Genomic DNA, 18,082 nt, shown 5'->3' with positions numbered 1-18,082 from the left:
CCCTGTACCTAGATCTCTTATATAGCATCAAGGCTGGATGGACAGGACAACTTATTTCTTAGTTAGATCCTCATGATCTTGATTTAATAAGACAAGATAGGCACATGTTTCACCAACCAAATGCAGCAGCGTCACTCCTCCATTTATTCAAAGAAGCCAGGATTTACAGCAAAACATAGCTCCCTTACAATGCCAAACAAAAACCATAATTAATGGTTTCCAAACAAGCTAATGTTCCGAAACCAGTTTGAACAGTGACTTCATCAGGTTTGTCAGCCATTGACCAGAATTTTCAAGTGTTTAAGAATTTGCATGAAGAACAAATTGACTGAGTGTATTATTTCAGTATTCATAGTGATAGAACTTGGTTGAATGTCTCGCTCTTTTTCCTGTCTGTAACTTGGAAATAGTAATCATTTTCTCATAGAAACATTTTAAGGGTCAGAGATGCATGTTATTGCATTTTCTTAGCCTTTGGGAAAATATTATTATAAATGGAAATTTTCAAGTTGGCATAATTGTGAACAATCTTTTATGCATTTTGTCTAGTGAATGCATCTGGTGACAAAGGATTTGCTTGCATTTTCAGTTTTTCCAAAATTGACTTCTATGACTTTTCTGTGTTTTTTGATCATTTTAATGTTGCTTGTTGCAGAAAAACAAAGCCTTCTTTCTCATTTATATTATTACTTGTTTTTCATCTGCAGTGGTTCCGCAGTGCAGTTGTTAAGGAGAAAGCCATGCCAGATGGGCTTATGTCCTTGTTCTTCTCTAATATAGACCCTATCTATGAGTTTCACAGCGGTTTTCTGAAAGAACTTGAGCAGCGTCTAGTACTTTGGTGAGCTTTAACAGCATCAAGAAAATTTGATTGATGGAATTCTATTGACATCTGATGAAACTTCTTATCTTTTAAACAGCGTAATTTAAATTTGCATTTTATTTGCTAAATACTTGGACAGAAAACTTGTCTGTCAAAAGAAAGCAAGGAATGTGCTAGTCTTAATTTATCTGGGAAGAGAGCTTCAGAGTCTGGGGACACCTGAGAAGGCCCTTTCCCGTGTTGCCACCAGATGTTCCTGTAAGAGAGGTGGGACAGATTAAAGGGCCTCCCCTGCAGATCTCGAAGAATGGGCTGCCTCATAAGAGAAAATATGGTCCTCCAAATGCCTTGTACCTGAGCCATATTGGGTTTTGTAGGTCAAAAACAGCTCTTTGAATTGTGCCTCAAAATGGGCCACCCACTACAGCGGTTGCAACTAGGGAATTGTGTGTTTCCTGTAGCCAGTCTCAGCTAGTGATCTGGATGAAACTCTTTGGACCAGTTAGAGTTTTTGAACACTGTTACAGCCTTTCATTATAATAATCCAACTGGGATATTACAAAGGCATGTGTCTCTGTGGCCAGGTCTGATATCTGAAGAAATGGGCACAGCTGGAGCACAAAGTTTAACTGTTCAAAGGCACTCCCAGATGATGCTGAAACTTGAGTCTACAGGTTCTGAACTAATTCTAGGAGTACAACCAAAGCCCTTCTACACTGACGTATAAATCCAGATTATCTGCTTTGAACTGGATTATATGGCAGTGTATACTCGTATAATCCAGTTCAAAGCAGGTAGTGTGGATTATCTGCTTTGATAATCTGGATTATATGGCAGTGTAAAGGGGGCCCAAGATGCAAACCTGAATTTTCAGGATTATTATTATTAATTATTATTATTATTATTATTATTATTATTATTATTATTATTATTAAACTTTATTTGTACCCCGCTAGCATTTCCCGAAGGACTTGATGTGGCTTACAAAGGCCAAGGCCTCAATACACAACATAACAATACACCTAAAGCAAATTAAAAACAATTAAAGCAATATTAAAACAACAAAACAACAAGCAATAAACAATAATCAAAAACACAATAAAACTGGGCCGGGCCAGAGTAAAGGGTACAGGATTAAAAGTGCTGATGTGACAGGTGATATGTAAGGATTATAGGGTAAGTGCAGTGTGCAGTGTACGGCAATCTTAATTCTAATAAAGTGCTTATGGGACTTGGTATTGGAGATTTCCTATTCGGGGAAGGCACATTGGAACAGCCAGGTCTTCAAGTTCTTTCTGAAGACTGCCAATATAGGGGCCTGTCTAAGATCTTTGGGGAGGATGTTCCAGAGTCGGGGGGCCACCACGGAAAAGGCCCTGTCTCGTGTCCCCACCAAACACGCTTGCGACGCAGGCGGGATCACGAGCAGGGCCTCTCCAGATGAACAAAGTGAACGCGTGGGTTCGTAGACGGAGATGCGGTCACGCAGGTAGGCTGGTCCCAAACCGTTTAGGGCTTTGTAGATAAGCACCTGCACCTTAAATTGGGCTCGGTAGATAAACAGCAGCCAGTGGAGCTCTTTGAACAGGAGGGTTGACCTCTCTCTGTAAGGAGTGCCAGTTAACATCCTGGCCACTGCTCGTTGGACCAGTTGGAATTTCTGAGCCATTTTCAAGGGCAGCCCCACGTAGAACGCATTACAGTAATCCAACCTAGAGGTGACCAAGGCATGGACCACCCCGGCCAGATCAGCCTTCGCGAGGTACGGTCGCAGTTGGCGCATGAGTCTTAATTGTGCGAAAGCCCTCCCAGACACCACCGACACCTGAGCCTCAAGTGTGAGCGATGAGTCCAGGAGGACTCCCAAACTGCGGACCTGTGGTTTTAGGGGGAGTGTAACCCCGTCCAACACAGGTTGCCATCCTATACCTCGGTCAGGTTTACGATCGACCAGGAGGACCTCTGTCTTGTCGGGATTGATCTTCAGCTTGTTCCTCCTCATCCAGATAGACACAGTGGCCAGGCACTCGTCCAGCACCTGAGAGGCCTCCTTGGAATTGGGTGGAAATGAGTAGTAGAGTTGGGGGGGGGGGGATAACCTCATCTATCACGAAGTGAATCCCTACTTCCTGCCATTTGATTGAAAAGACTAAATCCCTATTTTGTGATCTGTTTTTCTAGACACATGCATTAATATGCTTGATTATAGTAAGATAAGATTTTACTTTTTAAAATTACAGTTCTGATTTATGTTTAGGTAACCTTTGCTTCCTAAAAAAAAAACCACCAGATTTTGGAGGAGGACTATTGCTGCAGAATAATTTTAGGAGCCAGTTTACTGTAGAGCGTAATTTCTCAGTCTCTCAATTTTAGGGAGGGACGTTCCAGTGCTTCCACAAAAGGAGATTATCAAAGGATTGGTGATGTCATGCTGAAAAACATGCATACACTAAAGGTATGGAAATATAAAACTCTCATGTTCTGGTCTATATTTCTCTTTAGGAATGATACCAGATGACAAAATTGTCAAAAGACTGTTCCATCTTCTAGTGTGTCCAGAGCAATATCATTAATCTTCACAATCTAATTTAGGTGCCAGTCAATATTCATCAATGTATCTCTTGAATTCTCAAGCTAAAAAAATCTGCGATCTTTGCCATACACGAGTAATACATATCTGCATAGCTACAGGTTCACTTTAAAAAATAAAAAAAGCAAAGAAGAACTAGAATCGTAGAGTTGGAAGAGACCTCATGGGCCATCCTGTCCAACCCCCTGCCAAGAAGCAGGAAAATCGCATTCAAAACACCCCCAACAGATGGCCATCCACCTTCTGTTTAAAAGCCTCCAAAGAAGAAACCTCCACCACACTCCGGGGCAGAGAGTTCCACTGCTGAACAGCTCTCACAGTCAGGAAGTTCTTCCTCATGTTCAGATGGAATCTCCTTTCTTGTAGTTTGAAGCCACCGAGAGGTGTTCAGTGCAGCAGAAAACAAACTTCCCCTCACATATTTATACATGGCTATCATGTCTCCTTTCGGCCTTCTCTTCTTCGGGCTAAACATACCTATCTCTTTAAACTGCTCCTCATAGGGCATGTTCTCATTTTAGTCACCCTCCTCTGGACACATTCCAGCTTGTCAGCATCTCCCTTCAATTGTGGTGCCCAGAATTAGACACAGTGTTCCAGATGTGGTCTGACCAAGGGAGAATAGGACATTATAATATCTAATTGGAGAATTGTCTATAAAAATATTCAACAATGTGTGTAAACATTTTTATATCTCCACTTATGAATTTATCTTATCCCATAGGAGCTTACCAGCTACCTGCAGAAGCATGATGAAGTCTTGACAGAATTAGAGAAAGCAACTAAGCGTATTAAGAAACTGGAAATGGTTTATAAAGAGTTCGAACTCCAGAAAGTTTGTTATTTGCCACTCAACACTTTCCTTCTCAAACCTATCCAGAGGTTAATGCACTATAAACTAATCCTGGGGAGACTTTGCAAACACTACACGCCAGATCACCGGGACTATGCAGACTGCCGGAGTAAGTGGTGAAAAAAGTAATTAGTCGCAAAACTTTTAGCTGATTTTTAAAAATCTTTTATCTTCTGTTGCTAGTTTGACAACACATGAGCTGTCTTGGTGGGAATTATATTCTTTATTAAACTAATTTATAAGGTTTCGTTTTCTTTGACCTCTGAGTTTTCAGAAGAAACCAAAACAAATGAAAAGTTTCGTTTTACGAAGTTGTCAGGGTTTGTCTCATGATTTCAGAATTAAGTCTTTATATCTACATTTTCAGCTTTAAAACTGCTTTTGCTAACATCCTTTTATTTGGTGTTTGCATAGTGGGACATTTTATTTCATGGCTGATTCACACATTCATGAACTTCTCTCAACAGGTCAATACTTTAAATGAGCAGCTTCTTTGGAAAGTATTGACTTTGGAATTTTATCTTTGATGGCAGTTGTCATGATTAAGTTAGGAACAAATGTGAATTAGTCTTGTGTGTCTTTTTATCATATACTGTATATGCATTTAACAGACAAACCAACAAGAGTGATATTAATACTAAATAATAATAATAATAATAATAATAATAATAATAATAATAAATCTTTATTTATACCCCACCACCTTCACCCCATAGGGACTCAGGGCAGCTCATAGAAGTACTCCAGATGCTGAATAAGCAGCAATACATAAGTATATACACAGTGACATAAATAGAAAAATGACAGCACACATAAAATCTCAACTGATAAGATTGTAAGAATTGTAAAAATTATTATAAAATTCCCTGAAATGCAGTAGAACCTGCAAATAATGCTGGCTATCTGCAGTAACAAATCAAAAGTGCAGAGTTACACAATCATCGAGCTGACCAAAGAATACACAGAGTCAAAGGCTTGTCTGAAAAGACATGTTGTCTGAAGAGTGGGAGTTAATCTAATATCTTTAGGGAGGGTATTCCAGAACCGGTGCGCCACTACTGAGAAGCCCCTCTCTCTCTTGTTCCCACCAACTGTACCTGAGACAGTGGTGTGACCAAGAGAAGGGCCTCCCCAGCAGATATCAATGCCCACATCGGTTCACAGAAGATGCAGTCTCGAAGATAGGTTGGACGTGAAGCATATAGGGCTTTATATTGCCGTTTAGTTGTAGTCAATGTATGGAGTTCACAGGCAGTTGCAAACATTGAAAAAATTTAAATACTTTATTCCTATGTGGTTAGAGTGTTGTAACGCATCGTAGCAATAGAGATCTGGGATCATGCTTATATTGTGCTTTTATTACATTTGTGTGTATATTTTGCAAATGTAATAAAAAAATCAAAACAGAATGCCAGAGCTACAAATGTTGCATTTCTTCCTCCTGCATTCAGCATACACTCCTGTTTACAGGAAAGCATATCTTATCTCTGTCTCTCCCTTTTCGTACCTGCAAAATAGACATGGAATCGTCTACCTTCTAGGATTGTTTTGTGAACACAATAAGTTTATGGAAACAAGTATGGCAATTAAAAATAACAGGATTGCCAGTAATCCCAGTTATAATTTTTAAGGGTTTTTCTAGCTCTGGAAGTTACAATTTATGCTGGTACTAAAACAATAAACACAAAAGAGTAGGAGGGGTAAAGGTAGGAAATCAATGCAGAACATAAGCTTTTCTATGTGGAAAAAATGGCCAGCCTCAGGATCTCTATAACAGCTGTTCTGTTCTGCAGTTACCTTCCATCATCCTCTAAAAATGCAGCACAACAATGCTTTAAACACAAGGTGCAAAAATGTTAATGCAAACGTGATTTTTCAGAATTCATTTGTGCATTGCTGTGGCACAAAATAGAAACAACTCATGAGGGTATGGACAAGTTTGTTACATTAGACCAGGCATGGGCAAACCTCAGCCCTCCAGGTGTTTTGGACTTCAACTCCCACAATTCCTAACAGCTTACCAGATGTTAGGAATTGTGGGAGTTGAAGTCCAAAACAGCTGGAGGGCTGGCATTTGCCCATGTCTGTGTTAGACTAAAGGAAATGATATATTTGTTCAGCCAGGCCAGACATCAACACAATTAGCATTCACATTTCCCTTTATAGGAAAAAAAATTGATGCATTGCTTTATGTTAGAGAGCAAGCCAAATAAGGCTACCGAATATTGTGCTCACTGAAATTTACTATAAAGTGTTTGCTGAATGCAGAAGTGTGCATTTTCATTCAATTTGGTTCTTAAGTGAGAATTAGTGAAATACGACCCATCCAGTAATTGCTGTCTGCATGTGATGTGAATTAACAGCAGTAGGTCTTAAAAAATATTCCACCATAAATATCCCACTAAGAGCTTGTGAGCACAAATGAATTGGAGATTGAAACATTCAGCCCAGTATACCTAGAGTTGTTTCAGGTGTTCCTTAGAGCTTAATAACCCCTTGGGATTTTTTTTTCATTTTCAAAATAAAATCCCCCCTGAAATGTGTTGCCGTTCCAAAACTGGATCATTTTGGGATTGGGAATTGTTATATGAGAAGTAAAAGCCAAAGTGCACTAAACTAGTTGTGTGTAGTTTGTTTGTTTTGGCTCTACAGTTCCTGCTACATTTTTTGTCTTTTGTTAGTTCTTATTTTCTTCAAGTGCCTCTTTCTTTTCTCTCATAGTTTCATCAATAATAATACGCCTCTCATTCAGAGAAATGTGTAGCGACAACCTTTTCAGTGCTTCTCTTGTTGCAAATCCATGGAAACTGCATATGCAGTTTTTTATTCTCTAATCTAGTTCTATAGGTGTTTTTAAAGCCAACAGGGATAGTATGCTATGCTCAGAGGTTTCATGATCATGCCTTGTTTGACAGAGGAGAGTGGCATAGAAGCCACACTATCACAGCCTCCGACGTCTTTATGACAAATGTGAAGACTATTGTCAGTAACCATCCAACTGCTAAATTGAAAAGTCTGACTTACTTTTACTGACATTTGTTTATATCACCTGAGCACAATTCCATATAATATATTATATTTAAACAAGGCTTATGTGGGTGTAAAGTAATCTATCCTCAAATGCACATTTTAAGTGAAATGTTAGTTAACCTAGAAATACATTTTGGATATGCAAGTGATAACTACTGAGTAAATATATCATGTCATGTATAAGTCTAAAAGTTTTCTTCAAAAAAATGCCTCAAAACCTGTGTCACCTTATTGCAGAGATCACTGTAAATACCGTAGTTTAACTTTCATTTTAAAAAGGGAAGAATTCCTTTCTCTGAGCATAATAGGAAAAGGTAAGAACTTCATTTCTACTGAGAGAACTCAAAAGAAACACCATCACCCCTCTATTTTCTCCACAGTAGTTCCCTCTTCTGGACTTTTTGAATGCCATAATAGCAGGAAAATAGCAGTGGGGGCCTTAAGCATCTAACCCCCTGAGAGAATGCTATCCCTTTCCATGGGTCCCATTAAAATCCATAATTTGGCCCCAAAACCTACCCTTGACTAATACATGAGGTCAACTTATACACAAGTGTATATGATAATTTTCTCAGCGAATATTTCATATCTTTAATAAGTAGATGTGACCTTAATTCAGGATAATATCTTACTTCTTTTTACATTTGTACAATATTTTAGGTTCGGTCAGTGCTGCTGTGATCTGTTGAGTTTGTGTGTTTTATGTTTTATCATCCTCTTCTGCAGGTGCGCTGAAGGAAATCACAGAAATAACATCACGGCTTCAAAACAGCCTGATCCGCTTAGAAAATTTCCAGAAGCTGACAGAGTTACAGCATGACCTCCTTGGCATTGACAATCTTGTAGCAGCTGGCAGAGTAAGAAGTTCTTTTTCAGTTTAGCTTTAAGCTTTGAACAAAGTTACTGGACTTTACTATTATTATTGATAGCTTTAGGAATTTCGTTGCTGTACTTCAGAGCTAACAAAAAACTACCCAGTGCTCTTGCCAAACATGCATTTCATCATTGAAACATGTGTATCATGTTTTGCCAGCATGGATCTAGAAACCTACCATGAAATCTGGTTGTCTGAAGTTCCATTATTTTATTGTTTTACTGTTTCAATCATGCCAGTCCACACAGGTGACAAGAATCAGCACTCTGTGGTCTTTCTGCATAGATGGAATCGTAGTAACTGTTCCAGTACAAGACTGTAAATAAATGTGACCTACACCTGTGTCACATCAATAAAGAAAATATTAGTTACATAATCTATAATGAGTTTAATTCTTGGTTGATGAAGTCCTGCAATATTAAATAGTCATACTCAGTTGGCATACGGCCTTTTCTAACTTATCATGACGGAACTGTTTCAGGCCAGGATCTTTTTTGTTATTTGCAATGGTATAAGTGTTGTAGAAGAAGACATCCTGTATATCTTTGTGCAGTCAGCTTGGATATGCAGTGGCAACCAGACACAGCTGGGCACATTGTCCTCAGCCACTCATTGACTGCATAAATGCATCATCCAGGTACTGTTTTACCCCAAGGGGGAAGGAGTACCCTGGAGGGCTACAGTAGTGCTTCCTTCCACATATGCACAACAATGTTTGGATGGTCTCAGGCCTGTGACAACAGCCAGCTAGTGGTTGGGGAAGAACTGTCCCCTGGATCTGTCTAAATCAGTGGTTCTTAACCTGTGGTCTGTGGACCACCAGTGGTCCCCAAGAACGAAAATATGGTCCGCGGCCTCACCATTACTACACAGCTGCCTCGAAATCATGCAGCAATGAGAGTGACTGGTCTCACAAAACCCTCTTATAGTGCCAAGGCAACGTGGATATCAGGAGGGGAGAGGCTGACTACCCACAAAAGCTTACTACTACCACATCAGCTCTAGATTATTGAATATGGTTTTCTGTGGATGAGCAGAGGGTGACTACTGGATGGCATATGTTCTGTATCAGAAAGTAGAGCTGATGTGGTCTATCCAAAGTAATTTTCTGAATCAGCACCCCAAATAACTAAATCAAATCTAAAGTTTATCAAAAACAGATTTGTAGCCCTTTCGGTACTAAAGCTGGAGAGTGGTCCCTTTATTTGTACATTGCTTTTCTTTCCCTGCATCAAAATCCATGGTCAAAGTGGTCCCTGGTCAAGTGGTTCCTTGCCAAAAAAAAAGGGGGGGGGGTTGGGAACCACTGGTCTAAATAGTGGCCTTCACTTGAGGAAATAGGTGCTGCTGTTACCCTCCAGACCAGGTCTGCACAATCAGTGACCCTCCAGGTGTTTGGCTTCCAACTCCCAAAAGTCCTAGTCAGCTTGTCCAGCGGTCAGGAATTCTTGGAACTGAAGCTCAAAACATCTAAAGGTTGTACAGGCCTGCTCCAGACTAATGGTGAAGGCAATGTGGCTGAAATTTGTCAAATAGTATCTTAGCCACAATACTAAGACTTGGAGATGGAAACAGCAGGAAACTGCTCTTGTTTCTTGGAGACTGAAGAACCATTAAATCTGACTTTCCTTGAAAGCTACCTTGAAAAAAGCATGATAGAAACAAACAAGGAAACACTGAGAAAATAAAATACTTTTTATCATTTTTGCACAGGAATTTATCCGGGAAGGCTGCTTATACAAGTTAACAAAAAAGGGTTTACAGCAAAGGATGTTCTTTCTGGTGAGTTTACTCTTTCCTCAAGATTGTTATTCATTATGTTGCTACCTTCTTGCAAGTATTTTTGAAAATCAGATTCCTGTACATTCTCTCTTACACTGTGTTTATGAGGACGGGGTTGTTTATGTGAACTTCCTGTTGGTTTATAGCAGAGATATCCTTTTTACTAGACTGTGACCTGTTTTCTGATGTGGACAATTAAATGAATGGGTGTCCAAGCCAAGACTGAATATGCTCTAAGGGGGTTGGGAGAGGCAGAATGCCACTTCCTCATTGTAATGTGTGTGTAAGAACTTTGTGCATTAGTTTTTCATCAATTTTCGGTGTCACTTTGTTGAAGGACTTCTGGGAAAACCATATTTGAGGCCTTGATAAAGGGATTATTGCTAGTTATTTTAGTCGCTGTTATGAACCATTAAGTGCAAGTCTTTTTTCTTCTTGTACAGAAAGGCTTTTAATGACTGTATATGAATTAAATATTAGATTAAAACCATGTTTTTAATCTAGTAAAATCATCATAATGGTTTGCAAAATCCTGGATTTTCTTTGAAAAGTGAGGTTGATTTTTAAAAGTTGTATTAATGCTGAGCTACAGTAAAGAAATAATATAGATAGCTTATGGGCAACTAAGCAAATTTTATTTTATGGTGGTGGTACAGATTCATTTTGCCACTGAATGTTATAGAAAATTGATGTAAGCATGGGTTTTGAAGTAAGCAGGGAAAGAAAAGCAATGTAAAAATAAAGTGATAATGATGGGAAAGGTTTGTGCAGATATCTAGAGCTGTAGTTCCCAAACTTTAGGTTTCCAAATGTTTTAAGCTCCAGCTCCCAGAATTCCTGACTGTTGGCTGTGTCAGCTAGTGCTTCTGGAAGCTTAAATCAGAAATGCTTGTAGGACCAGAATTTGGGAATCACTGATGTAAAGGGTGTTGTTAACCTAAATTTTAACAGTATTTCTGTCCCTCAGTTTTCAGATATGTTGTTATACACAAGCAAAGGGGTCACAGGAACCAATCAGTTCAAAATTCATGGCCATCTTCCTCTTCATGGGATGCTGGTAAGTGGTTTTCTGTAAGTAACCAGGTGTTAACATAATAAACTACACATCATCTTGATATGAACTTTTATTTCCATTGAACTGTAAAGTGACTGTTGCTGGTGGCTTTGAAGTTTTTCTTTGGGTGCTTATATGCATAACTACATGTGTTAAAGATAGCTGGAAAAGCAAGCACTCTTGGTTTTCTGGCCTTCAAGTGTTTGACAACAAGACTGAACATGTTGTTTCACTTATCCAAGGTCAGCTGGATGTGATAATGATGTTGCTTCCACCCAAAACACTGCATGTTCTCTCACTCTTTAATGAAATTTTTGTGTATGTTTTTAATTTTCAGCTGATAGTGCTGGATCCTCCGGTGAGTAATAAGCCCAGTGAGCATATTGGTTAGCCTATTTACCACCTTTTGAAGTGGCAACGTAATTGTAGCTGATAGTTTTTCCCACTAGAGGCTAATTAGATGTGTCTATGCTTTCAAAAGTAGCTGATGTGCAGATTTGTCACTGTTGTCAGGCTGTTACTTTCCACTCGCAATTATAGATGTATGTACTATTGTGCTCTGCATGTTGAGACAAGTTTCTTCTGTTCTAGGTGGAAGAGAGCGAAAATGAATGGTCCGTTCCTCATTGCTTCACAATCTATTCTGCTCAAAAGACTATAGTGGTAGCAGCAAGGTAAACTTTTTCTCAACCCTTAATGATGAAAAAGTGTGGGTGAAGAAGCCTTGTCACACAAGCCTCAACCCATTTCTGCTCCAGGTTAAGTAGAAGAAGAGATGGAGATGATGTACCTCTAAGTCTGTACCCATTTGCTTTCTGTTTCCTTCTTTGCTTTCACATTTTTATCTATTGTGTGGCTTCCAACCAGGATAAAAGAAAGATAGTAGCAGCTTGCAATCTCATTGTTAAGATACACCAGTGTGTACTGGCATATTGTGTCTTTCATCCTTTGGAAGCTTCAGGTTTCAAAAATAATACAGTAGAGTCTTGTTTATCTAACATAAATGGGCCAGCAGAACATTGGATAAGCGAAAATGTTGGATAATAAGGAGCGATTAAGGAAAAGCCTAAGGTAAAGGTAAATGTTTCCCCTGACACTAAGTCCAGTCGTGTCCAACTCTGGGGGTTGGTGCTCATCTCCATTTCTAAACCAAAGATCCGGCATTGTCCGTAGACGCCTCCAAGGTTACATGGCTGGCATGACTGCTTGGAGCGCTGTTACCTTCCTGCCGGAGCAGTATCTATTAATCTACTCACATTTGCATGTTTTCGAACTGCTAGGTTGGCAGAAGCTGGAGCTGATAGCGGAAGCTAACGCCGCTCCCCAGAATAGAATCTGCGACCTTTCGGTCAACAAGCTCAGCAGCACAGTGCTTTAACCCACTGCGCCACCGGGGGCTCCAAGGAAAAGCCTAGTAAACGTCAAATAACGTTATGATTTTACAAATTAAGCTCTAAAACATCATGTTTTACAACAAATGAACAGAAAAAGCAGTTCAGTACATGGTATCATTATGTAGTAATTACTGTATTTACGAATTTAGCATCAAAACATTGCAATGTATTGAAACAGCTGTGGGTCCAAGCAGGAGGCAGACTGCATTGGATAATACAAATATTGGATGAGCAAAGGTTGGATAAGCAAGACTCTACTGTACAGGTTTCTGCACTGTTCTGTAGATTTTAAAAATATATTTATATGGAATATAAAATTATTGAGAAAAGCTTTTGTGCTTGCCAGACTGTTGAATTTCCAGACTTTAGGATCTCTGGATATTAATGTGTTAGTTCTCCTTGGAAATAACTTCTCAAAGTACCATGATTTAATCCTTTTCTCAGGGTACCTTGGGAATAATAGTGGAGTGTGATTTTTTTTTACGGGACTCTAGATATATAAAATAGATATAAAACCAAACATTTACTGATAATAAATCAGCATTTGCAATGCTTACTAAATAGGCTGGTTTTTCTTTTTGTGGAGTACAGCTGAAGCATTTTCCGTAGAGTCCACTGTAAACACTGAATGTTGTTGTTAACAGATATACTGTTGTCAAATTTTCATGATTGCAACATTGAGCTAAGGGGATCTACAGTTGAAGATCTCCCCAGCCAAGATAATTAAAGACCTCACTTAATTATAAATCCATGGATTCATTAAGGTGAAGCCACCACACTAATATAGGGGAATTACAGAAATGCTGGAATTGGTCTGAATGTTGGTCAAGCAGTCTTCCTTTGCTCCATAAATCGCACATAGCTCAGGAAGCATCATGCTTACCCATCAATCCAATCTAATTTTTTTTCAGCACTCGCCTGGAAATGGGGAAGTGGATGGAAGATCTCAACATGGCCATTGAAATGGCAAAGAAAACCACTGACAAATCAGACATGGTTCTGGAAAATTCCCTCTGCAGTCGTTCTAACAGTAAGTGGCACCTGTGAATTGTGACTCTTGGTTAATGTATGCACTCTGCATGTTTCATTCAGAAGGGAAAAAGTATAGATCATATAACCTATCAGTGTTCTGGCTTCATAAACTTCCATATCTGCTCTGATGCTCCAGATATTTAAGGCTTGGCAAATAAAAAACCTCAGCTGTTAGAAATAATTTTTTTCAATACGTTATTTTCCTGTTCCACTCTCTGCACTTGAAAAAGAGCCATCCATGTAAACCACTGTTAACAGTCAAATCTATGAAAGTCATTCAGGTTATGTGTTCTCCTGACTGGCTTCTGGTATACAATACAGGCAGTCTCCGGGTTATGGACAAGATAGATTCTGTAGGCTTGTTCTTAAGATGAATTTGTATGCAAGTCGGTACATTTTATAAGTATTACTCCAGCTAATTTTTTAAATTATTTTGGATAGCATAGGGAAATGTTAAGGTTTGTTTTTCTGTGTGTACTCCCATTCAGAAGATTTCACTTTAGTTTTTGTTCCTGTGACAATTGGACTTTGAAAATTTTGGGCCATCGTGGAAACAGGGATTGGTGATAAAGCTTCTTTGGAGATACCTTTTTCCTATGGTAATTCTTGCAGAAGTGAATTTCCCTTCCAGGGGATAGATTTCCTCTCACTTCCTATTGTATCACCCTTGTTCTTAACTATGAATTGTATCTGCATGGATATCCATAACCCATGGACTGCCTGTAGTCGTGTGGTGGTTGTGAAACCTTGTATCCATCGATGTTCCACATTGGGTGGGCAATGGATGCCAGGACCAGAGTAATATATGCATGTTGTTTCCTCTTTGGAGAGGAAGGATCCATGCCACTGGCTCTGCCCATGTACCACAATCTGTTAAATGTCTGCTCCCTTCTCCTCCCTCAGGATCCTCAGATGAGGTTTCTCTAGAACAGGAGTCCGAAGAGGACATTCATTCTTCTCGTAGCTCCCTGGACAGGCAGAGCCACCACCGAGCCAACACTACCATGCATGTCTGCTGGTATCGCAACACCAGCGTCTCCATGACTGATCACAGTGTGGCCGTCGAGGTACCCAGCAGCAGCAGAGCCCATGCCCCTTCCACACGCCACTCTGTTGTCTGTCTTGGTTGCTGGTTTCTCTGCACTGCACACACTTGTGTGGTTTTCACCCCCATCTCCATCACTGCCTTCACTGATTTCACTGGCTGTATGTGTATGTGAGAGAGAGAGCAAATGAATGAGCGACAAGCTGTGTGAATGTATCATTTGTGTCTTATCTGCATGTTTCCATCATTTTCTCAACTAGAGGGTGCTTTGAGGAAATTGCATTGAGAAAGAAAAATTCCCAAGATCTCTAAAAGAAATTGCTCAACAAAACACTAGCTGCAGAAGCCTTTTTTTCAGATTCATGTCTATACAGTTGGATAGTCCCACTTGCCTGAAGTTTGCCTATAAAAGGCTTTGGGTAATCTTTTCACATAACAAAAACTCAGAAAAACAATAGATGAGTAGCAGTTAAAGCAATATGACACTCATGGCTGCTGTTTTAACATCAGAAAGCTAATGGAGGGAACTAACATTGGACTATGAAGCCAAACATGTATGTTCTTGTCTGTGACTAATTCCTGTGTAATGACCCCTGCTTCATTAAAATGTTTCATCTTCTCACTTTTCCCCCAAAGCGCTGTGATTCCTTGCACTGCTGATCTTACAACTTAACAAACCATGGACTGTGTGGCATCTACATTTCTTTTTGTCGCTGCTGCTGTTTCTTTTTTCATACCATTTCTTTTAACAAGCCTTTCCAAGTACTTGCCTTTCTTACTCTAATTTCTCTTTTCTTTCTCTTTCTGCACTCTCTTTTCTGCTCAGTCTTCTACTCCCTTGCTGTTTCTCCAGAGCTTCCTCCTCGCTATTTGCTGGGCCAGACTCAACGGCCCAACACAATCACCCACGTTTGCTGGTACCGGAATCAGAGCCTATCCTTGTCTGATTATCTGTGCATGATTCAGGTAAAGCTGCCTCTTCTACTTTCAATATTGATTGGAGGATCTGTGAAAACCAGGGTGAGGAAAACATAGTTGTGGAGATGCTCCTGGACTGTAATCACACCAGACCAGCCACAGGATATGATACCTGGGGGGCTGCACTTCGCCTGCCCTGGGCCACTTACTATTTGAGTCACCTCCATCGCAGTGCTCACTTAAACGTGGATCTAGCCTGCAGAAACAAGGATCCGATATAACAAAATCTATTATAAGAACAACCCTTTCCCTTAATACATAGTACCATTTTTATCATTTAAATTGGAGATGGGAATTGGGTGTCCATCAGTATGTTGTTGGATGGCAACTCTCAACTGTCTTAATACCGCTTTATATATAGTTAGCCCATTTTTATACCTAGTTTAATGCATTGCATTTATCGCATAGATTTGATCATAGCAGATGATGATCATCCCCCTCCCACCCAATGCTCAGGTTTCAGTGTATCAGGCATTCAATATGACATTCTTGTTAAATGGCCTTCAGAGCCTTGCACTCAATTACTTCTTTGACCTGCATTTGTCTTTTGTGCCTTGTTTGTATTTCTTCCGTCTTGTCTCATTAACCAAATTCAGGCTTTCTGTATTGCTTAATAATTCTTACCATGTTGTGGGAATCAGGGGACACACTGAAATCAAAATGAGGGGGAAGGGTTAACTAGGATGTATATTAAAGCCTGATGTTACCAGAGAAGCAATCTGTTAGCTAATAACTACATCCATAATTGCTCTGCCTTATATTCAGGGAAAAGATGTCAAATGCATGTTGTTACAGAGAAATTGAGCACTCTGCAAAAAAGGAGAGGAAACAGCATATGGCATTGCATTAGAACTCTTCAGAGTCTCTCTATGATCAGATAAAATATAATTCATACTACATTTTATCCTTTGTGTAATACTTCCACAAGTCCAGATATGAAATAGTAATATTCTGTTTCAGCTACACAGATTGGGAAAGGGGGTAACTTGCTTGGATTGGAGGCAAGTTGTCTTAGTTCTTTCTTTTTAAATGGATGTTAATTTTGCATCCAAAGAAAACTGAGCAGATTGAAATGGACATGGTAGCTTTACTGCCTTTTAAAAATATGTTGAAAGATAGCTCCATTGTGAAATCTTCATAGCAGAGAACAGAAAGCTAAAAAAAGTTAAGAGATTACATTGTTCAAAATGATGCCATTATTTGTAAGGGGAGAGAGCTGGATTATTTTGCTATATCACTAATTCTGTAAGAGGAGTTTATTTGTTATACATCCATGTTCTATATGGTATATAGCAGTGGTTCTCAACCTGTGGGTCCCCAGATGTTTTATCCTTCAACTCCCAGAAATCCTAACAGCTGGTAAACTGGCTGGGATTTCTTGGAGCTATAGGCAAAAACACCTGGGGACCCACAGGTTGAGAACCACGGATATATAGGGATTCGTGGGAGAAAAAGGGGGTATTCATAAAGTATAAAATATTTTACTTAGATGACCTGGTAAATATCACCGCCACCAGAGTTGCAGTTTGTCCATTTATTACACAAACAATCAAATCGTTCAAAATTATTTGAAACAGCACATGTCATGAACTATTTCTCAACTAATTGAGAGTCACACCTTAGAAAGAGCAATCCGTTTTTCAATATGCAGTTCCAATACATCTTGGTTGAGCTGTTAAGGGGGAAATTATTTCAGCTTCTCACACCATATTTCTCCCTATTCTGTGTAGAACCAGCTGTCAGGATATCTACTGAGGAAATTCAAAAACAGTAACGGATGGCAGAAATTATGGGTGGTTTTCACAAACTTCTGCCTATTCTTCTACAAAACACACCAGGTAAAAACTTTTGAACTGTGGTTAGGCTCACATTAGGATTTACCCTCATCCTGGAAATACATTCTGTCTCTTACTTTAAGTTATACGTGTCTCTTTATACCACCTTTGCAAATGTAATTTTCATTTGGAGTGGGAGTTCTTTCCAGCACCAGATCAACAAAGAACAAATATTGGTCATAGTATGTGCAGTATGCTATCTTTAACAGAGGAGTTAAAACTAATAGTTCAAAGACACTTAATTTGACAAAATTCCCTGGGATACATTGTAGTCATCCATAGAAGGACTAGGACAGTGGTTCTCAACCTTCCTAATGCCACGACACCTTAATACAGTTCCTCATGTTGTGGTGACCCCCAACCACAAAATTATTTTCATTGCTACTTCATAACTGTACTTTTGCTACTCTTATGAATTGTAATGTGAATGTCTGATGTACAGGGTGTATTTTCATTCACTGGACCAAATTTTGCACAAATGCCCAATACACCCAAATTTGAATAATGGTGCGGTTTGGGGGGGGGGTTGATTTTGTCAATTGGGAGTTGTAGTTGCTGGGATTTATAATTAAGCTACAATCAAAGAGCATTCTGAACACCAATGATGGAATTGAACCAAACTTGGCACACAGAACTCCCAAGACCAACAGAAAATACTGGAAGGGTTTGGTGAGCATTGATCTTGAGTTTTGGAGTTGTAATTCACTTACATCTAGAGAGCATTGCGGACACAAAAATTATGAATCTGGACCAAACTTGGCACGAATCCTCAATATGCCCAAATGTGAACAC

At 39.4% G+C, this 18,082-nt stretch overlaps 1 protein-coding gene across 4 annotated transcripts in view; it reads left to right on the top strand.

Annotated features, from left to right (window-relative positions):
• FARP2 (FERM, ARH/RhoGEF and pleckstrin domain protein 2) overlaps positions 1-18,082 on the top strand; it is an 84,951-nt gene that overhangs the window by 62,907 nt on the left and 3,962 nt on the right. Inside the window, exons 16-27 of one of the 4 annotated variants that reach the window (XM_060767967.2) lie at positions 708-841; positions 3,197-3,278; positions 4,138-4,375; positions 8,023-8,153; positions 9,884-9,952; positions 10,920-11,009; positions 11,344-11,364; positions 11,598-11,680; positions 13,312-13,430; positions 14,336-14,499; positions 15,304-15,443; positions 17,186-17,273. In XM_060767967.2, the coding sequence (XP_060623950.1) occupies positions 708-841; positions 3,197-3,278; positions 4,138-4,375; positions 8,023-8,153; positions 9,884-9,952; positions 10,920-11,009; positions 11,344-11,364; positions 11,598-11,680; positions 13,312-13,430; positions 14,336-14,499; positions 15,304-15,438 (1,266 nt within the window). In that variant the 3' untranslated portion in view covers positions 15,439-15,443; positions 17,186-17,273. Of the gene's footprint in view, positions 1-707; positions 842-3,196; positions 3,279-4,137; positions 4,376-8,022; positions 8,154-9,883; positions 9,953-10,919; positions 11,010-11,343; positions 11,365-11,597; positions 11,681-13,311; positions 13,431-14,335; positions 14,500-15,303; positions 15,444-17,185; positions 17,294-18,082 lie in introns of those variants that run through there. The other 3 variants (XM_060767966.2, XM_060767964.2, XM_060767965.2) reach the window with 3 other exon arrangements.

Source organism: Anolis sagrei, chromosome 3, assembly GCF_037176765.1.
Source record: "Anolis sagrei isolate rAnoSag1 chromosome 3, rAnoSag1.mat, whole genome shotgun sequence".
Taxonomy (NCBI): Eukaryota; Metazoa; Chordata; class Lepidosauria; order Squamata; family Dactyloidae; genus Anolis; species Anolis sagrei.
The sequence above is the reverse complement of the archived record's forward strand: the minus strand, read 5'-3'. Positions and strand labels throughout refer to the sequence as shown.